The following is a 25,358-nucleotide window of genomic DNA, read 5'->3' as shown; positions in this document are numbered from 1 at the left end:
AGTCATTCGTTGAGTTTGAAAGGTACTTTGTGCCTTATTGAATGGCGCGAAATAAATTGTAACCCACTTGAGTTCATTATGGTCGGCCATTTTTTATTAGAGGTGAATAGAATGTTAAGGGAGAATTGTTTTTGTGTAATGTGGCAATTGTATTGGTTTAAATGGAAAATAAATTCTAAACCTTCGGTAGAAAACAATTTTGAGATTAACCATATAATAAAAGTAGCAATTGTTACAGGCCCCACGTCTACGAGGGTTGCCGGGCAATTGTCTAGGCTTTTGAGAATCTCAACTGAACTGACTTCTTTTTTTCTGCTTTGCTGTTCCGTCACAATAGTTTGGTCATATCTAACAACATTTTAGGATGTTTGTGTCTCAGGCTAAAAAAACTTCGAAAACATTCGTATGCGACTGACATTCTGGCTGAAACATACTGATTCTCACACATTCACGTGACCTAAAATAATATATCTGTACTTTAAAACGTTATACACAAACAGCATAGAAAAAACCGTGTATTTCAGCCTGAAATTTTTATACGGCTCGAATAAACCGTGCATAAAGAGTAACGAGCGAAGGGAAAAAATGAAAAAAGCACGTTTTTACCCAGTTTCAGCCATTCCGAAGCTCGTTGTTGCGAAATCAGTTTTGTGTGATACAGCGGCTTTTGTGAGTTATGGCCCGTCCCCCGACTCTCCTCTCAGCTTGTAATTCGGAATAACAGTTTTGAATTTATTAAGGAAAATATTTTTGATAAAAATCATTTATTCTGAAATGTTACACTGTAGGAAAACTGGTAAAAGTGTACCACCATTATATTTTTCTTTTTGTAACAGAAAATCTTTGGACCATTCCAAGAATTGCTCCCGTGTTGTAAATAGCCGTAATAGGTACAAGAGAAAACAAAATATGCTTATATAGAAACTTATTTGTCAATTTCTTCTAGCTCCAACCTCTTTTCAGAATTTCCCTTCCCACAAAAGGCTTTTCCAAAACAAATCAGCATCAGCACAAACAATCTTGTTCCTGTCAACCACGTTATAACATTTCGGCGGGTAGGTAAACAAACGTATGTACCTGTGACGTACGGATTTGACACGCCATTGATGAAGTCCCGACTGGACGCGTGACGAACCGTGACGAGTTGTGTGTCAGTCAGGTCGAATTACTTTTCGTCTGGTGGTGAAGCGGGTTATATTTTGGCCTGTGATAAAAAGATGTTTATTTTACGGGATAAAAATATATTTTTAGAGGCCATTTATTCTTGTTTACTGGTTATTGCAAATCGGAGCAGATTTTGTTAGATATTTTTTTTATTGCCCAAGCACCAAGTACTTTTACAAATCTCTGAAGGACCCACCATGGCATTGTAACAGTCACTACGACAGCATCTGGTAAAGACAGTTTATGTATTTACCAAGCTGGATTTTAATACCTGAAACCATGGAAATAGGAGATTCTGTAAAACATAAAAATCAAAAATCAGAACGAAGAACTTTTTCATCAGGACGAAACCAGAGTTATCCGTAACCAATTTTCCTCAATATCTCTCCTAAAAACTCCGTAACTAATATTTGAATACACCTTAATCGATACGCAAGTATTCCTGTAGAATGACGTAGGTTGCTGACGTCAGAGTTTGTACCTATATACATAAGGTCCTATGTAACAATTTCCTAGTTGATGTGTATGACGCGTGCCCATAATATGTGCCTATGTGCGGTTGACAGTAGGTTACCTATACGACCTACTGAAGTAGATAGGAGGGTTATGAAGAAATCCTGCCGAATTAAATAGCTCCCGCAAAATGCAAACTTTTAGTCGACAGATGGTTTGATCGGACCATGGAAAACAAAATAAGATCGGACTCATTAATCAGTATGGAGATGAATGGTAGTGCGTGCATAACAACGATCAGGCGTCCGACCGGTATCATATCGACAAAAAAGTTTGATTGGATTTCCGAACTGAAAATTTCAAAAATAAATAAAACTGTTAGCAGAATCAAAAAACCGGCCAAGTGCGAGTCGGACTCGTGCACGAAGGGTTCCGTAAATTACAGTTAAATCAACCTATCTCAAAAACTATAAGAGATACTTTGATCAAACCAAAAATCGTTGAAAGAGTTAATTAGCATGCATCACCTCTATTTTTTTTAGAATTTTATACCCCGTAGTTATAAAAATAGAGGGGGGGGGACATACTTTTTACGACTTTGAGAGCTGATATCTCAAAAACCGTACACTTTAAGAAAAATGTTTTTTAGAAAACTTTATATCATTTTAAAAGACCTTTCCATTGATACCCCACACGGGTATGTACATCGAAAAAAAAAATTTCATCCCTCAGTTACATGTATGGGGGGCCCCACCCCCAATTCTTTTTTTTACTATTTAGTGTCATATTTTTGTAGCGGTTCATACAACACATATTCCCATCAAATTTCATCACTGTAGTACTTATAGTTTCCGAGTAAATCGGCTGTGACAGACGGACAGACGGACAGACGGACATGACGAAACTATAAGGGTTCCGTTTTTGCCATTTTGGCTACGGAACCCTAAAAATGGGGTACGTAGCATAGAAAGAATGTTTCAATTCTGTCCTGATGATTTGTTCGTGTAGTTCCTGAGATAAGCGGCATAAAGCAAACCCACTCTTCAGCTTTATAATATTAGTATAGTCGACCGGACAACTAAATTCCATCATACACCAAACACATCGATGTCCAATTAACCCCTAAAAATAAATCCGCCAGCCTTGCGCACGAGTTGTTAATAAGTAAATCCAATTACGGTGGCCCTACATATGCGGCCCGGGCCCCAGGGTGGGCCCAACGCGTCATAATACTGTAATAGCATTAACAAGACCGGCTTCAGTAATACCATTGTGGAAATTAGATTTGAAAGGCTTTTTAAAAATATGTTTGGCTTTGAGACTTTGTCGATGTATTAAAGTTAACGGTTCAACTGAATTTTGGTTTTCTTTGATAAGGTTAACTTTCTTTGCCAATCTTAGTATCTAACTATTTGTTTACCAAGTCGTATCACAGAAGATTGTTTTTTTTTTTTATCGTACAACTGAACACTGTATGTGGTCACTCAGTCTTTTATTTTTTCATTTTTTTCATTCATCATCAGTCTATCGCAGTCCACTGCTGGACATAGGCCTCTCCAAGTGCACGCCACTGAGATCGATTTTCGGCTTCTTTATGTCTTTTATTTATTACAAAACAAATGACGGTACATTAACTTGTCAACTAATTCCTTTCTGAATTTGAGTAGATAAATGGTAGTAGCTGCAAGGGACTTAAACTTACTAGGCCAAAGGGTCTACTACAGGTGCTCAGGTGGTACCTATCAAATTAATAATATTAGTTGGTACTAAGGACTTAGACATAAATATCCCAGGCTTTATGCTAAACTTCCCTAGGGCTCCAAGCTACTGCCCCAACTTAAACCAGGTCACATCGTAAATAAATCAGCTGGAGCGCTTGATAGTTTACGACCAGCTCCTGTATGCAAAGCGCTGTAGCTGCTACATGATATAGTGGTGGTTTTTAACGAGGATTTTTTGAATAATGTTCGGTGTTAGGAGCTGGTGGCTAAGCAACAGTTGAGAGTCGATCTATGAAGGACCTCTTGGCGCGGTAGATCCGTGGATGGATGACCATATTATAACGAGTTCCCCCGTGTTTCAGAAAACACGTTAGGTATATTGGAAGCCAGACAATCTGACAATAACCTTATCAAGGTATCACGTTACTGGGGTAACTGGGTAGGCTGGTAAGATAGGCAGTCGCTCCAAGTAAACTACAGGTACTCTCATCCGATTAGGCAGATTCACTATTTAAATTCGACCAAGAGAAGCCAGCAAGCTAACTGATCCCTCAAACTAAAGCATAAACAGATAAAAAAGCTGTCTTTTAGGTATTTGGTTCTTATCCTTATCATAATGTTACAAATGAAATGAGAAAGTTAATTTGTTCTTCTGTCACCGTTAAATGGATGAACCCATTTAAATACCATTTCGTATAGAGATAGAACCATAGTTTTTATCAATGTGCATACAGAAAAATTCTACATACACATGACATGGCTATTTAGTATTTAATATTTTTATCTTCATCATCTTCCGAGCCTTTTCCCAACTATGTTGGGGTCGGCTTCCAGTCTAACCGGATTCAGCTGAGTACCAGTGCTTTACAAGGAGCGACTGCCCTATCTGACCTCCTCAACCCAGTTACCCGGGCAACCCAATTCCCATTGGTTAGACTGGTGTCAGACTTACTGGCTTCTGACCACCCGTAACGACTGCCAAGGATGTTCAATAACAGCCGGGTCCTACAGTTTAACGTGCCATCCGAAACACAGTCATTGGTGTCTAAGATATACTTAGAAAATACATACAAACTTAGAAATAGTGCAGCAATAGCTGTGCAATAGCTAGTAAAATATAAAATTACTTTATTGTAAGAAAATGCCTGTAGTTACAGTGCTGCTTCGTGCATGTTTCCTATCAATCTTAGTTCAAGCCTGATTTATTGCCTCGGGTCAAAGTCTTTCGTGAATTGCCCGACAACGAACTATGGCGGAAAAACTGCTGTAATAAATTGTAGCTGAATCAATTTTCTTTTGACCAGAGGAAAAATAGAGGTGCAATCAAAGGTGTGTTGTTTAGATAATTAAGCTACACGATTGGTTGGTCAATTTCTATGTTCATCTAGCTAGATGTTTGAAAAAAAAAATACAAACATCTGAATTGAGAACCTCCTCGTTGCTGGGAAGTCGGTTTCTAATACAGTGTCTGCTAGATATCCTTGCATCCTTCTTAGAGGCACATTTTCCTTTGATGCACTGCTACTTCATGGTCTCGCCTATTTAAGTCCACATGGTAATTCACAAAGTTCAATAACTTAGCTAGCTTATATCAATTTCTAATTTACCACATTACCAAGTAAACATATCTAACAAAACGACACGTGACCACTCGATATATTTCTCTGTCCCATTTACCAGCTATTGTTGTATCCATTATGAGAACAAAAGCGACAATTTGATCCCGCAACAAAACGTTATTCTAGCTTTAAGTGGTAACTTCTGTAAAGGCCCTTTGTAACAATACGCGTTAATTAGTAAGAAAGTCAAGTGTAGCTACGGAGTAAGGAAAGATGGATAGAGATGCCATAATGCAGGTAGGTCAGGCACCTTCTTCTAGGTATGGGCATGACCAAAATGATCAGTAACAAACGTTAACGAAAATCGTTGACAGATGACTCAAAGAAAAGTGTTCTTTCGACTATTTTTAGTATCACAAAAAATTGCCAGGTCCAAAGAAGGTGTACAAGGGTGAAAACTTTTGCTGAAAAATGCTTGTTCCTCGTTCCCCCTCTCACCCGCATTTTTGGCGCGCTACTTTCTTAGGCGATTTTCCGTTATGGCACCTCCGCTAGTCATTTTGTTCTCGATGAGTGTAAATCATCGCTCTTTCTTTTGTCACTGATGCCTACGTCATAGATTAAGTAGGTACATGAGTTATTCAATTAAGTAGAAAATTATGTTATGTTATGTACACGCCTACAATACATGTAAAAAATGGCAACTAAGATTTTTTAAGAACAGTTATCTTATAACTCAAATAAAAATAGAAAATATTATGATTATAAACTTTAATAAGGACTGGCACTCATTAGTTAGTCTCTTTCTGTATTAATAAAATAGAAACATATATTTTCCTTCCAATTGATTTGTTCGCTGTGTTATTTTCAAGAATTAAAGGTCACTAGTAACAAGTCGCTTTCAACTAGCTTATAAATTCCATTTATAAGTTTTTGTTTATCATAAAAACCCAAAACGGATATCATTTTAAATGTAACAAAAATCTCTCAATCCTTATTTATTCATTTATTCGTATTAACATTGAAAGAATCCAAAAATAATTGTGCGACGTCAAATGAAAATTATAATAAGGACTCAAGATTTTGCACACAAAAATCGCTAATGAGTTTTTCATCTTAAAATTTTGTTCCCATTTTCGTTTGCAAAATACAGCTTAGAGACTCATGAATAAATGTAACAATTGAAATTCATACAACACATGATCTTCGCCACGTGTATTATTCTACCGAGTAAGAAAACCAGTTACGAATTCAAATATGCCTCTGAACAACGCATAATCCTTTTTATAATATTTCCATGAAACTCTGAACAACGCATAATCCTTTTTATAATATTTCCATGAAACTTGGGCCTAGCAAAAAATCGCCTTTTGTTACGTATGGAAGCGTAAAGGTGAATTGGACAATACAACTCACTCTTTACCCTTTCAGAAACGTCATTGGTACAAAAAAGGTATAATACCCTCTGAATATATTCACAAACGTGCGAGTACCACGTGCCTCACGTAGGCCGGACACGCGTAGGCAGAATACTGTTTCGTAATGTAATGGTGTTTGTATTTGTTGGTCTGTGCGCGTGTTGTGTATAGGGATTCTCTTTGAAGTGATGTTTTTTGTATAGGGTCCGTTTGGCTTCTTCATTTGTGCAAAGGTATTGTTTAACAGATTCGTGATTCGAGTGTCAAATGTAAGAACTGTTTAACTAAGCTGTGGGTTTCCGAAACATTCACAAAACAGCTTGCGAGTCTAGAAATTGACGGTGAACCCATGATCGGGAAGGCTCGTAAAGCTGGCGTCCCCGAATGCTGCTCAGTAGCAGACGTTGTTACAATTCCACGTCAGAAGCCGTCATGAGGATTTGAGAAAATTATGACACTAACTTTTTAGGTGATAACTTGCAGCTCCTTGATAAGGTAGACTCCCTAAGATAAGGTTCTATGTTTTTGTAACTTACGTTTCGTAATTTCACTTCCCAGAATTCATAGTTGATATTTAACACAAACCAGCAAGTTTTAATAGATAGGGTTTGACAGAAAACTACATATAAAACTGCAACACTCGTCTCTGTAGGCACTTGGGCTAACATTACACAAGATTGAACTTCATTTTGAACTTTCAAAAACCACATAAAAGACTCACAGACTCCCAACCACCGATCTCTACAGTCCCAACTAAGTTGTCTAAGTGAACTAAGTCCATTACATCGATGGTCGCTGTCCGCATCCATTAGCGACTGAGTTGCGGTAACTTGCCACTTAGGCCCGCTGTCCGCTAGACCGCACGTAATCGACAATTGACGATTGCTTGCGCCTTGCGCTGACAGAATTGAAACTGTGTCCATCTAGCTAGACTTTGTGAGTGCTTTTTTGCCTTTTGTGTTCGTTCTTCAAATGATGCGCTGTGCTTGGGGCTTATTGTCGTAGCTATCAAGACGTACATATAGGATAAATACTTAAAGACACTATCGTGGTTAATGAGATACAGCCTCGTGGCAGACGGTGGTGTTTTGCTTACTAGATAAATAAAATTTGACAGTACTGGTACTCAGCAAATGTAAATGTATTCTGCGAGTATCTCTGATAAGTAAATCAACACGTAGGCAGAATATTGGTAACAACAGCATTATACTAATAAAAATGAATCTTATCAAGGAAGGGTCATCAGAATATTTATTGATCTAGTATACCTAGAACTTAGTCCAAAATCCAGCAAAATATAACTTTTTACATAACGGACTTTGCCTAACTGATAAGAGTATTCGCTAACGATGCGCCATTACGTGCGTATGCGCTTTGATCTGCGCTGACCCCGCTATCTAGCAGATAACCTGACTGATAACGGTTAACAGTAAGTTGTGTAGTTAGTGACGTCTTATCTAGTGAAAGTGTGAAGGTGAAGATTTAATAGTGTTAATTGAATGGGTAGTGACATAAGTTAACGTAACTACTTATAATAGAGAAACGTCTAAAATAGGTAAGCATTGGACTGACCTCTTCATTATGGATTTAAGTTTTTAAAGTATACGTACTTGATTGTTCCTACTTGATTGTTATCATATGTATGCGGTTTACCTGAATTTTAAATGCGCAAACATTTTAATATTTTGTTCTGTAATCTTGAACTCCAGATTGAAATCAATATCCTCCAAAACCTCATAATTTACGAAAACTTTCGTATCTTTAAAATATTCCAGACCATTAAAACAGTAATTTATCCTTATGAAAGTGCCAAAAACCTTTCAACTTTTAATCCGAGCAACGTGTTCCAGCCTTATAAATTACTTTGCAATTTCAAGCACGTTTCGGACCACTTCTACAAACGTGGGTGGTATTTTAATTTTGAATAATTGAAGTAAACAAGTGCTTTTAGGAAACCATAGAAATATGACGAAACTTCAGCCCCGTGGGTTACTGAAACCATTTGTTTTCATCATAAACTTGGGCATTGTGAGACAAAGGCGTAGGCAAACTGATGTATGTTGACTTTGGTGAATCATATAAATGGATTTTGAGCAGTACTTAGTCGAAAACAATTTATAGTTCACTAACTGTTTTCTGCGGTTCTTCCTACGTCCCAAGGAGGCAACTTTTCGCTCCCGGATAAAACGCAGCCTATGTTTTTTCTCAAGATCTGGAGACTATGCCAACTTCATCATAACTAATACCTACTTCATTTAATTCTGTTCACTAGTTTTGGCGTCAAAGAGCGACAGATAGACTAAAAAATTACAGCATTTAAGTATAAAAGTGATTCCATTTGTGTTTCTATCTGAACCTAATTTAGTCTAAATTCCAGACAGTCGAGACGACGGCAAAAACAGTTAAAAGATCATAAATTAATATTCGAATTCGGTATCCAAGGAAAATCTTCCATGAAATCTAATAACTCCACAATTTCAACAATCCTCAAAACTTTTAAGCTCGCCAAACTTTCGAAATACTTTTCGTATTACGTAAAAATTCAACTGTAGGAGCGAAGCCTCTTGAATTTCCTCGATTTTTCCCTCTTTCCCCGTTTAGGGGCTCAAGTCCGTCGTCCCGAGCTTAGGAGGTCAGCACCCGACCTCTGGGACCTTAGATAAGATAGTTAACGATCCTTGTGGAAAGCAATCTGGATAATTGGGAGTGACAAGAAATAGTGGGCACGGATTTTGAGTATGTTGCCTTTGACACGCTATACTTGGGTAGGTTGTGGTTTTTGAACTTGATGTTTTTAGGTGTAAGGGGACGGATTTGATTTTCATCAGTTTATTATGAAAGGGACATAGTTTTTCAGCACCTATAGTAATATAAACAGAGAATTTGAACATGTGAATCAGTTCGTATGTAGGGATGTTCACAGTAATATTATTAGCATCCCAGTTCATTCATAAAATAATTTAAGTGATAAACTCCACATTGTTTTTTCGTTTATTGTCATCTCAAATCAAATCTAACACTAATATCAAGTATCAGTAACTAAATATTGACGTTCGTGTCTCAATTTCTGCCATACCCTTATAGCTATGATGCTTCATTTCCCCATACGAATCAATCCACCTTTCGAGTCCGTGATTGCTTGATTGCACACCACATTGGACCAAACATTTGTATTGGCAACAAACATTTGTTTGGCGCTGTTTGTGCACGAGATTTGTGTACCTGCACGGATGACCGGTTCTGTGAGGGCATTTTGTTTCATCCTAGTGGAATTAAATAGTTTTGTTGGTAGTAAAACGAATTATTTTTGTTCTCAATTTTGTTATATTTAAATTGCTCTCCTCAACTCTCAGTAATCAATCATAATGAATGAAAATCTTCTTTCTTATTCCTTTTTGGCTTTCGGCAATTAATGATGAAGGAAATCTTGCTAACATCAGAATAATGGAAAGTCTGAAAGCCAATCCACGTGCACAGCATAAGCGTGGATATCTAATGAGCTAATGTGGATATAAAATGTCCTAGATATTTTGGTGATGATAAAATACACAAGGATATAGAATATTTCAAGGTTAGAATCCCAGCTTGTCTGAACAACAGTGCACAATAAATCCTCAATCCAGCTAAATAACTCAAACAACTACTAGTTTCACTTATCTACTTACTCAATAAGGCTCCAAGGCTATCTGAAACACCAGTTAAGTCTATGAAATCCACGCTGGATTGATCTCTGAGCCTCTGAGCTCTGTGACTGGACGATCCGAAGCGTTGATTGACGATTGAGGTCAGGAGTTCAAATTCGTTGAACTATTGTGGCGATCTCGGAAGATTAGCTAATCTGTAGTGTGCTGCTGTATGGGATCGGGTTATTGAAAGAAGTATGTTAGTTTTATAATGTTCTCTTTTAAATGGTTTTGGTCAGTATTGGGTTTGCTTTTTGCCATGCTTGAAAATCTTCAGGATCTCTACCAGACTGGGACTGAAAAATCCAGGACTCTGTAGTCCCGAATGGTGAACGTGGAGCTAAAGTCCAAAATCACTCTAAATATTCGCCACATAAGTATATATATGTACAAGCATACTAAAAACCCGCCGAAATAGGTCAGAGATAATTTATCAAGTGACAACGGCAAGGTCCTCGGGCAAAGCCGACAAAAACATTACGAGATACTATCACGCTAGCTCTCTAGAAGGAGTGAATAGTTATCTAGTTTTGGAGCTACTTCAGCCTTTTAAAATATGTACTTGAATTGCGTTTTTGAGAAGGGATTCATTCTACGTTCTTCTTACTTTATTTTTATCGAAAAGGAAAATTTGGAATAGCCATGCGGATTTTTGAACGATCTTCCCCAACGACAATTTTTTTTGCTGACGAGCTCATATTGTGAAAATAGTTTTCTGAATGCTTCTCTCATCAACGAAGATGCAAAGACATGTGTGTAGAACAATCTTATTGTTAATCAACCCGCAATAACTATCAAAACCAATACAGCCACAACCCCAAATAGGATTTCACGGTACAAACTCTCAGCTACATCAATTAACATCCTATTACGCATAAATTAATTGGTTCCCATCACAGTTGCCATTCGCAGTCATGCTAATCAGCTCTCTATATTGATATAGGTCCTACTATGTCCACGGGACCTGTGTCAACATGAGCTGAATCAATATGTATGTGATTATGTATTGCTTGAGTGAGTGTCTGTCCATGCGTTTATTGTTTGGATAAATAAGGAAATTCGTCTTGCTTAAACTGTAGATGCCGTCGATGGAAAGGGAGAAACTGTTTGTCCTCCGATAGAGGGTAATACTTACTACAATATCTTGATTTTAATTGAGCTCTCGTCAATATATCTTCTGCTGAATCAAAAGAGAATCACATTAACGTTCCATTTAAGGGAAGCATTTTGTCTTACGAAGTGTACAATTTTGTCAAACTAACCACATCTTTTTCTCTCTTGTCCACAGGGCGCCAAGAATGTCCTCCTGCTGAATTTCTGAGTGCGCAGGCGTTGAAAAGCTAGCACCATGACCAAGAAGTTTGAGTTCAACTGGCAGATCCCTGTGCCTGATTTGTTGCTACAGGTAAATGCTTAAATAGACCTTCTTACATGAGAGGATGCATCGTGATGACTGATGCATTAGACCTTCTATTGTCAGTGGCTATCGACTTTTCTGAGGTTCAGAAAATGCTTCTTCCCTTTTGCGGTGACATGATGTGTCTTACCAAAGCGTATAAAAATAAATAGTGAATCGTTCAAGAATAATAGCCACTAAAGAATGCGAAATAAATCCTCTACAACCAATAGACACTACGCACAAACAGATTACAAGTACAAAATAAAACAGTTCACTGTAAAACCCGATTTGTTACAGTTCATTCGAGCTAGATCAAAGATAATGTAATCAGTGAAGAAAGCCCGAGTCGATCGAGTTACGTGAGGTGCCGAACGCGACGTAAATCAGACTCGATCGCACATGCTTACCCGACGTATGGGTGGGGTGCCAATGATAGCATTTCGCGATAGAAAAACTGTTTCTTTTTCATAACTGGGAAATACTTTAAATTGAGGGACCATCTGTGGGTTTAATGAGCGGGAATGTTAGACTTTTAGTGACTTAAAATTCATCTTTGTTTCTTCTGACACTCTCTGTTACTAGAGCCACGGCAAATCTTTCGAACAATCCCGCAGCCCTTGCAGGTCTTGGGACCTATAAATCCTACTTGTTACAGAATCAATCCTATTTATTACAGGATTAACCCTTTAAAACCATAATGAGACATAATTTTTGCAGAAAATACTCAATTTTATCACAACAATTTTCAAAATAACGTCTGCAAAAATACACTTACTACTCATCCCGTTTCATAAAACTCAGTAACTCTCCCCGCTATCAGTCGAGCCCACTCTAATCCCAGTTACCGGAGCACCGTGAGCTGGTGAGTCGTAATCTGCTCACCTCGACTGCGGGTCGGCTACACAAATATCACGGCTTACTGTCGGCTACATTTGATTTGTACATGGAGTGCTAGCATTTTATTGTATACGCGTTTATTCTTCTTTGATGTGAGGACATTTATGGCTTCGAAAGTCTTGCACTTCATCTATGAGAAGTCAATTTACAGAAAATTGTTTGATTCCAAATACCTGACCAATAAGAGGATCTTAAAAAAGCCTTCACCAGGAATAGCTACACAGTTAGATTTAACGCCATCTACGAAAATTCAGCCTTATCCCGCTTTATAAAACTCAGCAGCTACAATGACAGATGTAACTCTCCCCGCTATCAGTCGACCCCACACTAATCCCGGTTACCGGTGCCTCGTGAGCTGGTGAGTCGTAATCTGCTCACCTCGACTGCGGGTCGACTACACAAATATCACGGCTTACTGTCGGCTACATTTGATTTGTACACGGATTTCTAGCATTTTATTGTATACGCGTTTATTCTTCTTTGATATGAGGACATTTATGAGTATGAAAGTCTTGCACTTCATCCATATGATAATAAATAAACAGAAAACTGTCTGATTTCAAAACCAAGGCCAATAAGGGGACCATGACTTTTTCTGCCTTCACCAGGAGTAGCTACAGAGTTAGATTCATGATATAACCTAACGCCGTCTGTGAAATTCAGCCTTATAACGTTTCACAAAACTCAGCAGCAACAATGACAGTTGTTACTCTCCCCGCTATCAGTCGACCCCACTCTAATCCCAGTTACCGGAGCACTGTGAGCTGCTGAGTCGTAATCTGCTCACCTCGACTCCGGGTCGGCTACACAAATATCACGGCTTACTGTCGGCTCCATTTGATTTGTACACGGAGTGCTAGTATTTTATTGTGTTCGTGTTTATTCTTCTTTGATGTTAGGACATTTATGGGTGTTAAAGTCTTGCACTTCATCTATGAGAAGTAAATTTACAGAAAACTGTCTGATTTCAAATACTTGATCAATAAAAAGACCGTGAAAAAGACTTCACGGACTATCTACACAGTCCGATTTAACGCCGCGCCGTCTGCAAAAATACAGACTTATCCCGTTTCACAAAACTCAGCAGTAACAATGACAGTTGTACCACTCCCCGCTATCAGTCGACCCCACTCTAATCCCAGTTACCGGAGCACTGTGAGCTGCTGAGTCGTAATCTGCTCACCTCGACTGCGGGTCGGCTACACAAATATCACGGCTTACTGTCGGCTCCATTTGATTTGTACACGGATTTTATTGTACTCGAGTATGGGTTGGCGTTTATTCTTCTTTGATGTGAGGACATTTATGAGTTCGAGAGTCTTGTACTTCGGTTAAATATATCCACTACGTTAATGAAAATTCAAATACAGAAAACTGTGTGTTTAAACAAAACCCTGGTAAACACAGTTGCACCTAGTAGCTACAGTATAGACAGTTGGGAAAAAGCTAGATAGAAAGGATCGAAAGTCAGTGAAAGGACTGTGTAGAAGGCTTCATCAGAAATAGCTACACCGTTCCAATAACGATATCTAGTTACATTACAACAGTAAAATCCGGTACCGTATAAAAATAAGGACATCATCATATTCATCATCCTCTGAGCCTTTTTCCCAACTATCTTGGGGTCGGCTTCTTTATGTCCTTATAAAAATAAGGACATAAGGATTCATAATTTATACAAAACTTTAATCCAATAAAACACACTTAACATCTTACTACATCAGCTCCATATTAACACCAGTCCAGTTTAAAGTCGCTACTAATTGCCACAAACACGGTTTACGACGTACAAACAATTTAGCCGGCAATACAGACCCCCGCTGCGCCTTACCAATGACGATACTCATATTGACACGACTCGATAGGAACAATAAACACCAACTTTATGGGGAGTTTATCGGTAACCACGGCCGTAATTGGCTGTTGTGAGCTGCTTTTGAAGGGTACTCAATAAAATGTTGAATAAAAATTTTATGTACGAACGTTTCATTTTTCTACTTCGGTTTTAGGAAAGTGCCGCTCGGCAGTAAAATGTATTCTCATTTTCATGTCTACTTACTGTCAGACAATGTTACTTATTGCAACTGTGTAAGGCAGCCTAATACCGCTTTACGATATTTGCCGCCTCTGCTCTTTGGAAGCTGTAATTTTCTGAAACTGCCTAATTCTCTGAATCTTAACTTGTAGTTCTATAAGGATTTCAGGGTATATTTTTGGCGCAGATGGGTAAACGACCTCTTTCTACGGAGGGGGGTCATATACTTACTAACATTCACAAATCCTCAATGCTTAGTAGAATTTACACAAAGATGCCACCAAAAGGAAGCGGAGAAGTTTTCATGGAGCCAATAGAATTTTGACACGAAATGTTTGAATAATGAAATTCTATAATTAACTGATTGATTACTGAACTGATTAATTAATTCTGTACTAGTTAACATGCCACGTGTTAATTTAAATCAATTCCAATAACCATACATTTGTTATGTAGACCCTTATATTCTTCGCGTGACGCATATTTTTCTCCTACCTTGTCTTTTGTTTGTTGTCTACCATGTTTTATGTCTTTTCGCTTGTCTTTTATGTGTCCTATAACGCATATATAAACGCGAATAAATGCTTTGATTATATATTAATTGATCTCCTCATCTCCCAGGGTGCAACCTTCGACCGCTGGACGGAGGAGAAGGACAACACAGAGTTTGAACAGAACTGCCTGTTCAAAGTCGACGAGTATGGCTTCTTCATCTACTGGAAGAGCGATGGCAAGGTTAGTTCTTAAGCTCATAAAGTAATAGGATTAGATATTAAAAGAACGTTTATAGAGGTCGGAGTGTGGGTGTCGTGATGAAACTAAAGCATGTTTATTTAAGCAGATTTTAAGGACGTAAAAAAATTGTTCCTACCTTTACTTTGATTTATATTGTTAGCTTTTATATGCCTTAACAGCTAAATGAATTAGTACACAATTGATTTATATCTATCTAGGATTCCATTAGATTCTATATAAGACCTTACAAACAAAATCGTCGACACAAGCTAGCATGACACGATGCTTGATTTGTAGACACAAGGTTTAATACACTGTATTTTGTAAGGATTATTACCGGACCATGAAATCCCCATTTACCGAGCCACCTCATTCTCCTTTGCGGGGATTAAATAAGCCAGCCAACGTTTAAAGCTATTGTAGGTTCATTGTATCTCTTTGACGATACAACAGCTTTGAGTCAGCTCTCAGTGATGTCAAGCTAAAATTCCAGTTGGTCCGTAGGTAAGCAAGCCTGCTCAATAGACTGTGAGATTCAGGAAATGTGTTACCAACTTTGAGGTAAAGAGGAGTCTGTAACGTGTTAATTCCAATGCTGAAGTTTTAATTGATTTGCGAATAGTCGTTGGACGTGGACGTCGAATGTCGGAAGTTGAAAAGTTGAAATAGCATTACACTTGGAGTAGCGAATTTTTTGGCTTTGTTAGTGGTTTTTTTTCGAATGGATACTTTTGTATAGAATTGGTTTTATCGACGTTTTTAGAAGAACATAAGAGGGTATAAAACTTCGAATTAGCCAATGCATTTTTTTGCTTTAAACACAAAAATAGACTAGCACTTTTTCATCAAAGTTCAACAACCTTACCCCTGAAACTTTATACACCTTCTATCCCAAATCAAAGGCCACATTGACACGACATTTACTAGGCATACGTAATCAGAAACCCAACTTAGCATACCTGTCAACCCCTGACATAGGTTTACCACTACGGTTCCAGAACTTTCCATACTAATTTTCGCTCTATATTGAATGCCACAGAATGACAAATTTGAAGTCTATCATATGTCAGCATTACCTAGGGGATCCACTTTGAAGTTTATTATGCCCTGGAACTAGATTTAGGTCGGGAGAATTTAGGAATGAGAAAACGGATAGAAGATCTGTCGATTTGGTTCAGAAATGAAATGATATGAGTATGTTTTTTCTTTTGTATGGAAATCTTTTTAAAGAAGTAAAGTCTTGCGTTTGGATGTTGTAGCGGGTAATACATGTCTCTTGAGCCATTTTAGAAAATTGTGTCACCAGTAGATAAATGCTTTATTTATGAGTGGCATAGGCGAGAATAAATAGATGTTCAGATATCTATCAGGACAATAAAATATAAAAGAAAATTGCTTTCCTCCAAATTCAAACCCTAATATCGTTTCTGGATATCATCCAAAATGTCTCTGATATAGAAAAGATAGAAAAATACTTGATCAACTCCTTTAGTCAAGGTTAAAGGAATTGTTATCAGAAAATCCCTGTAGACCCTGAGACCTTGATAAGTATTAGATGGTTAATGTATTAAGATTTTCTTCGTCTAGTACTATATGAACATCGCGAGGGAAATCTTCCGTTCTGTATTAGATTACTAAGTAAATAGTATTGGCAATATCATATTGATTAGGTAGTTTGTTGACTTTAGGACTGATTTTTGTCACTTTGTCTTGATTGACAACCCCTTCTCTTTCGATGTAGTAGGCTCTTTTAATATGTTGTGAAACATATTGGTAGTTTTTGTTGTTCGGATAAGTAGAAATTAATTACTTTTTAATGTGGTTACATTCATCATTATGTATGTACCTATATTGCTAGCACATGCATTTCAATCTATGCAATTATGTTCTGGATGTTATTGTATTTGTATTAATGCATCTTTGGTAGTATAAATATTAGCTTTTGCCTGTAGGCTTTTAAAAAAAATTGGTGGATTTTTCATAGCTATGTAAATGCTCAATGAAATAAGTCTGTTATTAAACGTTCCGAAGTACAAACTCACATAGCGATATCAAAAACCATATCTTAAACAAGTGCATCTGTGGTCTAGTCCCATAAACGAAAATTATCAATAGTGGATTATCACTTTCATGCTATGCAAGAAACAAACATACAGGCTGTTCTGTGCAGTTGTCATCAAACGTATATTTATAAACGTTGTTAATAAGAGCCTCAATTTGCAATGATTACAAAATAATTAATACCGACGGGTGATTACGTACGGTATTAATTAAACGCATTCAGTATAATTTTAGACTGGCAATGTGTTTAAATGGCTTTCGTTAAATTATGAAGTGTTTCGTATTTGTTTTTTGGCCTTTTATTTATGGAACTGACAGTACTGGTTTGTTTTTTTAATGCCAGTTGCATTATCTTAACAAGACCTTGGGCTGAACCCGAATCTTGAGTCCTATGAGCCTTGTTTATCTATCTAGGGATCTATTCAAAATGAGTGACTTTCCCTAGTCTACCTTTCAGGACTTTAACATAGTGTTAGACTAACCAATAATGATATATTGACTCTGATTATGACGATGGGAAAAGACTGAAACGATTTAGATGAAATTACGTAAATCTTGCTTTAGTAAATATTATGGGAACATTAGAAATAGTTTTTTAGGTAATTAAATTATTTTGAAAAGTCATTGATCTCATGTCCTCTTTTAAAGCTGAAAACAACATTATTTATTCGACACATATTAAATGTAGAAAACAGACTGCTTCCATATTTTCCTACCATCACAAGTTCTTGACACATTTATGAGACATTTTATGAAGTGTTAATGATGTAGTAAGTACTTTACGTTCAGTAAAATTGTATTTCTGAATACCTGTGACGAATTGTTCTGGGAGCATTGGACAGTAATCTATTCACGCATAATAAAAATTGTCGTAGGGAGTCTTCGGGTTCTTTATGACTATAATAAATGACTTAATGTATCTCAACGGGTCATTAATTTTGTTGATATCATTTGGTTAGTTTAATTGTTGCTTTATAATAAATTAGTAAATTATAAAATACTAGCCGTTTTCCCGCGGTTTCACCCGCGTCCCGGGGGAGCTAGTGCCCGCACCGGGATAAATTATAGCCTATGTTACTCGCAGATAATAAAGCTTTCTAATGGTGAAAGAATAATTAAAATCGGTCCAGTAGTTTTTGAGTTTATCCATTACAACCAAACAAACAAACAAAGTTTTCCTCTTTATAATATTAGTATAGAAAAATAGAAGAAAGGTTTAGTATACTCACCGGCATGTTCACTTTACTCATGGTACCTGTCACAGTGGATAAATCAGTCAAAATATGAGAGCGGATTTAAAAGTTAAATATGTCGGGAAACGATTCATTTATACAATAAGCAGCCTCATTTCCAATTTGATGAATAAAATACTTTGAAAATATATTGTTAGCTGTCTGTTACCTGACAGTCATCGGAAATTAAATCAGAACTGTCAAAGAGACACCGAGGCACTTAATTTTATTTGATAAAGGACTTACGGACTTAATGGATGTAAAATAAAGCAGTAAAACTTCTTGCTTTTAATATTTCAATTTCGAAGTTAAATAATATTTGCATTTTGAGCTGAGAAGAATTACCACTTGATAATTAAGTGTCAGTTCTAAGCCGCAATCAGTTTTAATTAGTATTTTCCTAAACATTCAGATCTTAAATATACCAACATGAGACCAACTTTTTAGAACCGTGCAACCAGTGTGACGTTTAATAGAAGCCCGTAAATGCCTATTTGAAATAAAAACATTTGACTTTGAATATAAAATTGATCGATAAAACAAGGAAGTAAGGTAAGCCAATAACCTTTCATTCATTTTAATATCAAGTCCCCTCAAGATCTTCAACCGTTCAATAAATAAATCGTTGTAACTCCATATAATTTGTCCTGCCTTGCAAAGAGCCCTCGTCGTGATCAAATGCTTGGAGATTGCTCGAGTCATTCCCTGAGGGAGTGGAACCGTTGACCTCGAGGGCTGGCCGCACATTAGTGGGTGATTAGGGTTATTCTAAAGGGTAGAAATTGTTTTATTATGACATTCTCGTAGATATATTCTGTTTAGTTTTTTGTGAGGAAAGTGAGGAATTTTTTGGAGGTGAATTCCAGAAATAGGATCCGATATGGAGAAATACACATAAATGTTGCTTAAATGATTTGTTTCCTGTGATATTTGTCAGATTTGTATGGTTTTTCACAGAACGATAACAACTCAGGAGAGCGAAATCGGCGTGAAACTAAATCGCAAGGAGTTTAACAAAATTGCTGCGGTGTTCTGATTACAGAAGCAAACCCAACAAGCAAAATCAGTACTTTAAACGTTCTTTAAGAGCATTTTATTTTCACTTATAAGAATCTTGTAGCATGCTACAAAGTTGAATTTGGGCGCAGTTATACGAGCATTTAGTTCTATAACTATCTTATAATCATCTTATACAATGTTATTAAGCCTTATAATATACTTGACGAAGCTCAATAGCGCCTTTAATGATATGAGACTAAACAATTACAAGTGCAAACACTCTTGTTAGTATCTGACGTAAGTATTTTATTAGAGCAATCTTGTTTATAAAGCACTTGTAATGGTCTTAGAAAATAGTTTTAAGTATATTTTAATACAAGTTATTTTCGTTGTTGCTTTGACTGGTCGTGCCGGATTTTTTGTGTTACCACGCACGTAAAAACGTAAGTAAACTTACTATTACTATTATTACTTGTAGTACTTTAAAACATCGGTAATATATTGTAAATATAGTGTGTGAACTCGTGGGGAAGTAATATTTACTGTAAATATGTATCGAAATTTAGTTAATTTCACGGGGCCCTTCGAAAATTCCACATTAGTATAATGTTGCGAATAAATTATTTCATAAATTCTTATGCATATCGGCCATGTTTTAAAATTGCTCTTGATTAAGTCCTTTATGGAACCATTATAGGTAAACTAGTACTTGTAGCAGTTTCTGTCCAGACTACTCGCCTCCATTTTAAAACAAATTAGGGTTCCCTTGAAGTAAATTAAAGTCAGCTAGCTAATGATTGATTTTCCTTTTTAGGATTTAATCAACAAGATGGTGGTCATTTTTGATGTTGACTGTTTTTTGACCAAATCGTCATTGATTTTACTAAATCATGTGAGATGGCCTTGGACAAACACACATTTTGTGTTATCCGAAAGCTGCAATGGGTGTGGATTTCCAGTTTATTTAAACAATATGGATAGACCTACTCACTTCATTTCTAATCAAGAAAATCTAAAACTTTTCATGCATCAAAGCTTTTTTTGGTGCCCGAATTGCTCCCAGTACAGCATATATGACCATTACATAGAAGATGAATGCACAAATTGCTACTGATTTTGTATCCACATAACTTTTACACACGCAAAAGTACTTAACTAATTTTAGAATAGTGCTATCCAATAAAATAATAATAAAAACATTATACGGCTGGGCAACCGAAATAACAAGAAATTCCTTCCCGCGCCACCCTGTTTGACAAATATTTTGAAGGTACGATTATACAACTGCTATCTATCGAATTACTATCTGTATCAGTGGTTTATAGTACGGCCGCGGAGTTATAACCGATTTGACACATGACGAATTGTCAATTTTAGTGAAGTAAGGATTAATTTAATTACTTTATTTACATCGAGTATACACTTATATGTAAAATATGTAATGTATCTACAGTATAAGGATGTTACGAAGTTTTTTTCCGATTCCGAAAAGTCGGAAGTTCCGATTGATACACCTCCGACTCTGGTTTCGGCTTCGACACTATTAAATCGGAAGTCGATCGGAGGCAGCGCCACAGGAACAGCAGTACCTAAGCATGTACGAACGAAATTAAACTTGCCGCACGGGAATCCCCTCTCTCCGCGTGCTTTCTGTCGATTACTCTATCACTTCTTGTTTTGCATGTAATGAGATCGTGTCATTTGTTTCGTGATTGAATATTTATCGCGTCCAGCAGGCTCAGTAGCAAGCGAGCAACTTTTTAGTGGTTCTGGTCTAATCTATGATCCGTTGAGAAATAAATTGGAGACAGAGATAAAGCTGCGCAGTTTTGTTTATTAAATACAATTTGCTACTTTTGGAGTCACTTCATTTGCTTTAATTTAATTAATTGAATAAAGGGAATAATAAATATTAAGAATCTGTCAAATCAGTAATAACTCAGCGGCCGTATTATAGCGGTAGTACCTACACAGCTGCAGTACGGGCGCCAGAGGTGCGGGGGGCGGTTGCATGTCGAACCAGTAGCTGTCTAGCAGTAGTAGCACCTGAGTTGTCAGGAAGAGCGCGTGTGCTTAATGTGAGTAAGGTGTATCGCCAGAGATTTACGTATTTTTACTATATTTGAAGTAACTTTCCTAGAGTATAGTAGCTACTAGTATTTCCTAGAGACGGACCTGATCACGCGTTGTGTTGAAACTCTCTACGAGGCAAGGTCAACGTGTTTCCACAAACTTGTGGGTGATTATATTATTCTTTTTTCTAGTCAAACATTATTTTGTTTACAGGTTCAAAATGCCATTTAAAATTGTTCAGACCATTGAAAAGGGTAACATTGTATTGACATGTGTACCACATCAATGGGAGAGCGATGGAGTTTTGTATTGGCCCAGAAAACAAACCCAGTCACAGACGAGTAAGTTACAAAAGGATGAAGGTAGTTGGCCCGATGAATCTTGGGAAAAATAAACTGTGCGGTAAAAGGCGGAGCATAAAACGTATCAAAATGCAATACATGAAATTGATATAATGAGCAATAATTCAGACACAGAACCTGACATAGAATACGTCTCATCAAAAAAACAGCGCAATTGCTCTGATCTTCCACAGCTGTCATATGATAATATGGCAGAAGAAATTTTAAAGGTTTGTACAGAAACTTCAACTCATCTTGGCGCGCGGCTCTATGTGTGCGTAAAGCTTGTAGGCATAGATACCATGACTGCGGGTGACTAACTACTAACAACCGCGGGCGGCTGATTGTGATTTGATTGTTGATCAGACTATTAAACTGATTAAATATATAGAAATGTAACAATAAAGATTTACGTGACGTTAACATTATCCTTATTACTAACTAGCCGTTTTCCCGCGGTTTCACTCGCATCCCGTGGGTATTACTGCCCGTACCCGGATAAAATATAGCCTATGTCACTCGTGGATAATGTAGCTTTCGAATGGTGAAAGAATTTTTAAAATCGGTCCAGTAGTTTTTTAACAAAGTTTTCCTCTTTATAATATTAGTATAGATAAATATATTTACAGTGTTTAATCTATACAGTGTTTTGTCACGAACTCTCTTATTTTGGAAAAGAGCGAAAAGACAAAACACTGTGTAGCGTATGTATACACTATGTAAATATTTTTGTTAGTAAGGTATATATATATTTATTATGATATATTTAACAACTGTATGTGACATTATAGGTATTTTCAATTACTGAACCTGCACACGTGTTGCTCGGACGACGACTGAGCGTCACCCGCTTCACTGTCACACAAATCAAAGCTGCATATTTATATATATGTGCACACGCACTCTAGAGCCGCGCGCCAAGATGAATTTAAGTATACTTATGTGCTTTTGAATTAAAGTTAATTGATTTCAAAGTCGCTTCTGAAATACCTGTTTATAGTGCATGTAGCTGACGTGATATTTTCACAGATCGTGGATCGATTTTACATTAAGTAGGTATTTCCTTTTGTCTGAGAGATTATATGAACTTAGACTGGTACAAACAGCGTCACGCTGTGCTAGTCTCTCGTGTATTAGCGTCACTATGTGGAAAGGGCTAGCATTATCGTGACGCTCGCCGCGCCGTCTGTACCACACGAACGAAACCGTTGCTTTCAAAATTGTTGTCCGTTATTTTTAAATGATTTCAATAAATTATATTTTCAGAATAATGAGCATAATGCTTCTTCAGCAATAATACCTGAAGATGGAGAACAAATAATGGTGGTAAGTTATAAATACGTAACATACAAATATATTGATGTTATATTACGCAGAGAATATTAGACAGCAACATAGTAAAATGTGCCGTTACTATAAGTATATCACCGTTCCAAACATATAAGCTCACTGTATTGTACTAACTTAATATTTACTTACATAAAAAATAGTATTGCCGTCATATTTAGCTAACTCATGATTGTTATTGTTTAGACTAATTACGAAATCACGACACCGAAAGAGTCAACTCCATCTGAAACACCGTTGAGCGCGCCGCAAGAAAATATTGAAAATACATTGTTATTCCTGAAAGTAATCAGTCGGACACACCTATAATATACTCGTACATTAATAAAGAAACAAGTTTATCAGAAGAACAATGCGAATTAAAATCCATGAAAATAGATATCACCACTATTAAAAGTGACCTAAAATCCATAAATGACGATATGAAGACTATAATGGGGACCCTGAACACAACACTAAATAATCAAGCCGTATTACACGAAACACTGAAATCGATTTTATTACAAGTGACTGAAATACAAGTTACGAACGAAGAATTCATTAAAAAATCTATTACAGAAAAACAAAACCATTCGTTGATGTTAAAACCAATACAAGATTTAAAAGATTTAGAAGAGTTTGAAAATAAATTGATGGATTCTGATTATAGAGAAGATTTACTAAGAAAGTTTAGTGTGTTTGGCACTAAAGGGACAGGGAAGGGAATCACAAGAGCATATACAATTATTGATATTTTGTTTGAAAGAAAGTTTTTCAAATCGTGTTCGTGGACTGGAGCTTCACGTTCCCAAAATGAAACAACAGAAAAAATCTGCTTAAAAGGTTTCTCTAAGATGATTGGTTTCTTTTTTGAAGTTATTTATAAACAAGACTCGTCGTTCCATTTAACTGACTGTCATAATTTTTTTAAAACAATTTTGCGAAATGCCGATCAGCGGGCCAAATCGAAGCAATTACGAACTTCCGCAAGTAAATGCAGAGGAAAAAATAGCGCCAAAAGGACTTCTTCTGAAAATCCTACATCTACACCACAAACCACTGGTAACCAATTAGAAGTTGAAGATGTTACAGAGGAAATTTTTGTCTGAAACTATTTGATCTAATTTTTATTTGACTAAGTGACTTTTGCATCAATATTAATTATAACACGAGAGACATTAGACTACCCCAATCTGTCTTTGACAGTTTGGGATAGTCTGACGTGCTGTCGTCACTCAAATACAAATAGATCAATATCCCTAGTAACTAAATCAAATCATTTCAGACAAAAATTTAGTCTGATCTGATTTGCTGAAATTATCTTCTAAGTTGTGTAGTTTTAGTAAATTTTACCAGACTGCGACGATGCTCAAAATTAGGGTTATATATTTGACCTGAATTAAAGAATATAATCTTATATTATATTATAAAAAATATTTCAATTTAAATTTGCCATAAAGATGATTACATGATCTTAATGGCGAAGTTAAATTGATATATTTTGTTTAACTCGTAAAGTTTTATTAGTTATAAGATTTATTAGTACAAGGAAGCTAAGATAAATTTAAAATTGTTGCCAGCACATTAAGCAACCCCAAAAATCTGACAAATTTCTTTAAATGACTTTCAACTTTATTACACATAAAACATTCATAATATAATAAGGTGCTTATATGTTATGGATTACGTTCAATTTTGAAAATTTGTCAGATTTTTGAGATAGGTTGATGTGCTGGCCGCCGTACAAAGAAGCTTAAAAATTAAGTTTGTTGAGACTAGTTATAAGGACTACAATAGATGATTATAAGATTGATTAAAAGAAAAAGAAGAGGCCCATACCCAGACATAGGTAATGTCAGGCTAAAATGACGATGATGATGAGTGATTATTTTATTAGTCAAACTGATTATGAAGACTACAATAGATTATTATATGACTGATTATGAAGATGACAAAGATTATAAGACTGATTATAACGATTATAAGACTGATTATGAAACTGATTATAAAGATTATAAGACTGATTATAAAGATTGTAAGACTAATGTTTAATTTTGAATAAAACATAATTGTTATAAAGTATCGTTTTATTTTTGCTCTTTAAACTTGAAATTTACAGGGTATGTAACAATGGTAAGAAAAATATCTCTGAATTGTAAGTAATACTAACTAGTTTACATTTTATATTTTGAACTTTGCATAATACCTCCGATTTTTCAATAGGAGCACAATCGCATTTATAAATATTCAAAAAGAAGATTT

The 25,358-nt window shown here is 36.4% G+C and overlaps 1 protein-coding gene and 1 long non-coding RNA gene across 3 annotated transcripts in view; both read left to right on the top strand.

The window, feature by feature from the left end:
• Norpa (no receptor potential A) overlaps positions 1-25,358 on the top strand; it is a 96,348-nt gene that overhangs the window by 19,688 nt on the left and 51,302 nt on the right. For both annotated transcript variants that reach the window (XM_064038591.1, XM_064038592.1), the window contains exons 2-3: positions 11,287-11,403; positions 14,951-15,064. In XM_064038591.1, coding sequence (XP_063894661.1) covers positions 11,347-11,403; positions 14,951-15,064 — 171 coding nt within the window. In that variant the 5' untranslated portion in view covers positions 11,287-11,346. The remainder of the gene's footprint in view (positions 1-11,286; positions 11,404-14,950; positions 15,065-25,358) is intronic.
• Positions 21,854-25,175, top strand: LOC135117936 (uncharacterized). Its single transcript, XR_010277262.1, has 3 exons — positions 21,854-22,000; positions 23,037-23,096; positions 23,304-25,175. It is a non-coding gene; the product is annotated as an uncharacterized LOC135117936 (long non-coding RNA).

This window comes from Helicoverpa armigera, chromosome 16, assembly GCF_030705265.1.
Source record: "Helicoverpa armigera isolate CAAS_96S chromosome 16, ASM3070526v1, whole genome shotgun sequence".
In the NCBI taxonomy this organism is placed as follows: domain Eukaryota; kingdom Metazoa; phylum Arthropoda; class Insecta; order Lepidoptera; family Noctuidae; genus Helicoverpa; species Helicoverpa armigera.
This window is presented reverse-complemented; position numbering and strand designations above follow the sequence as displayed.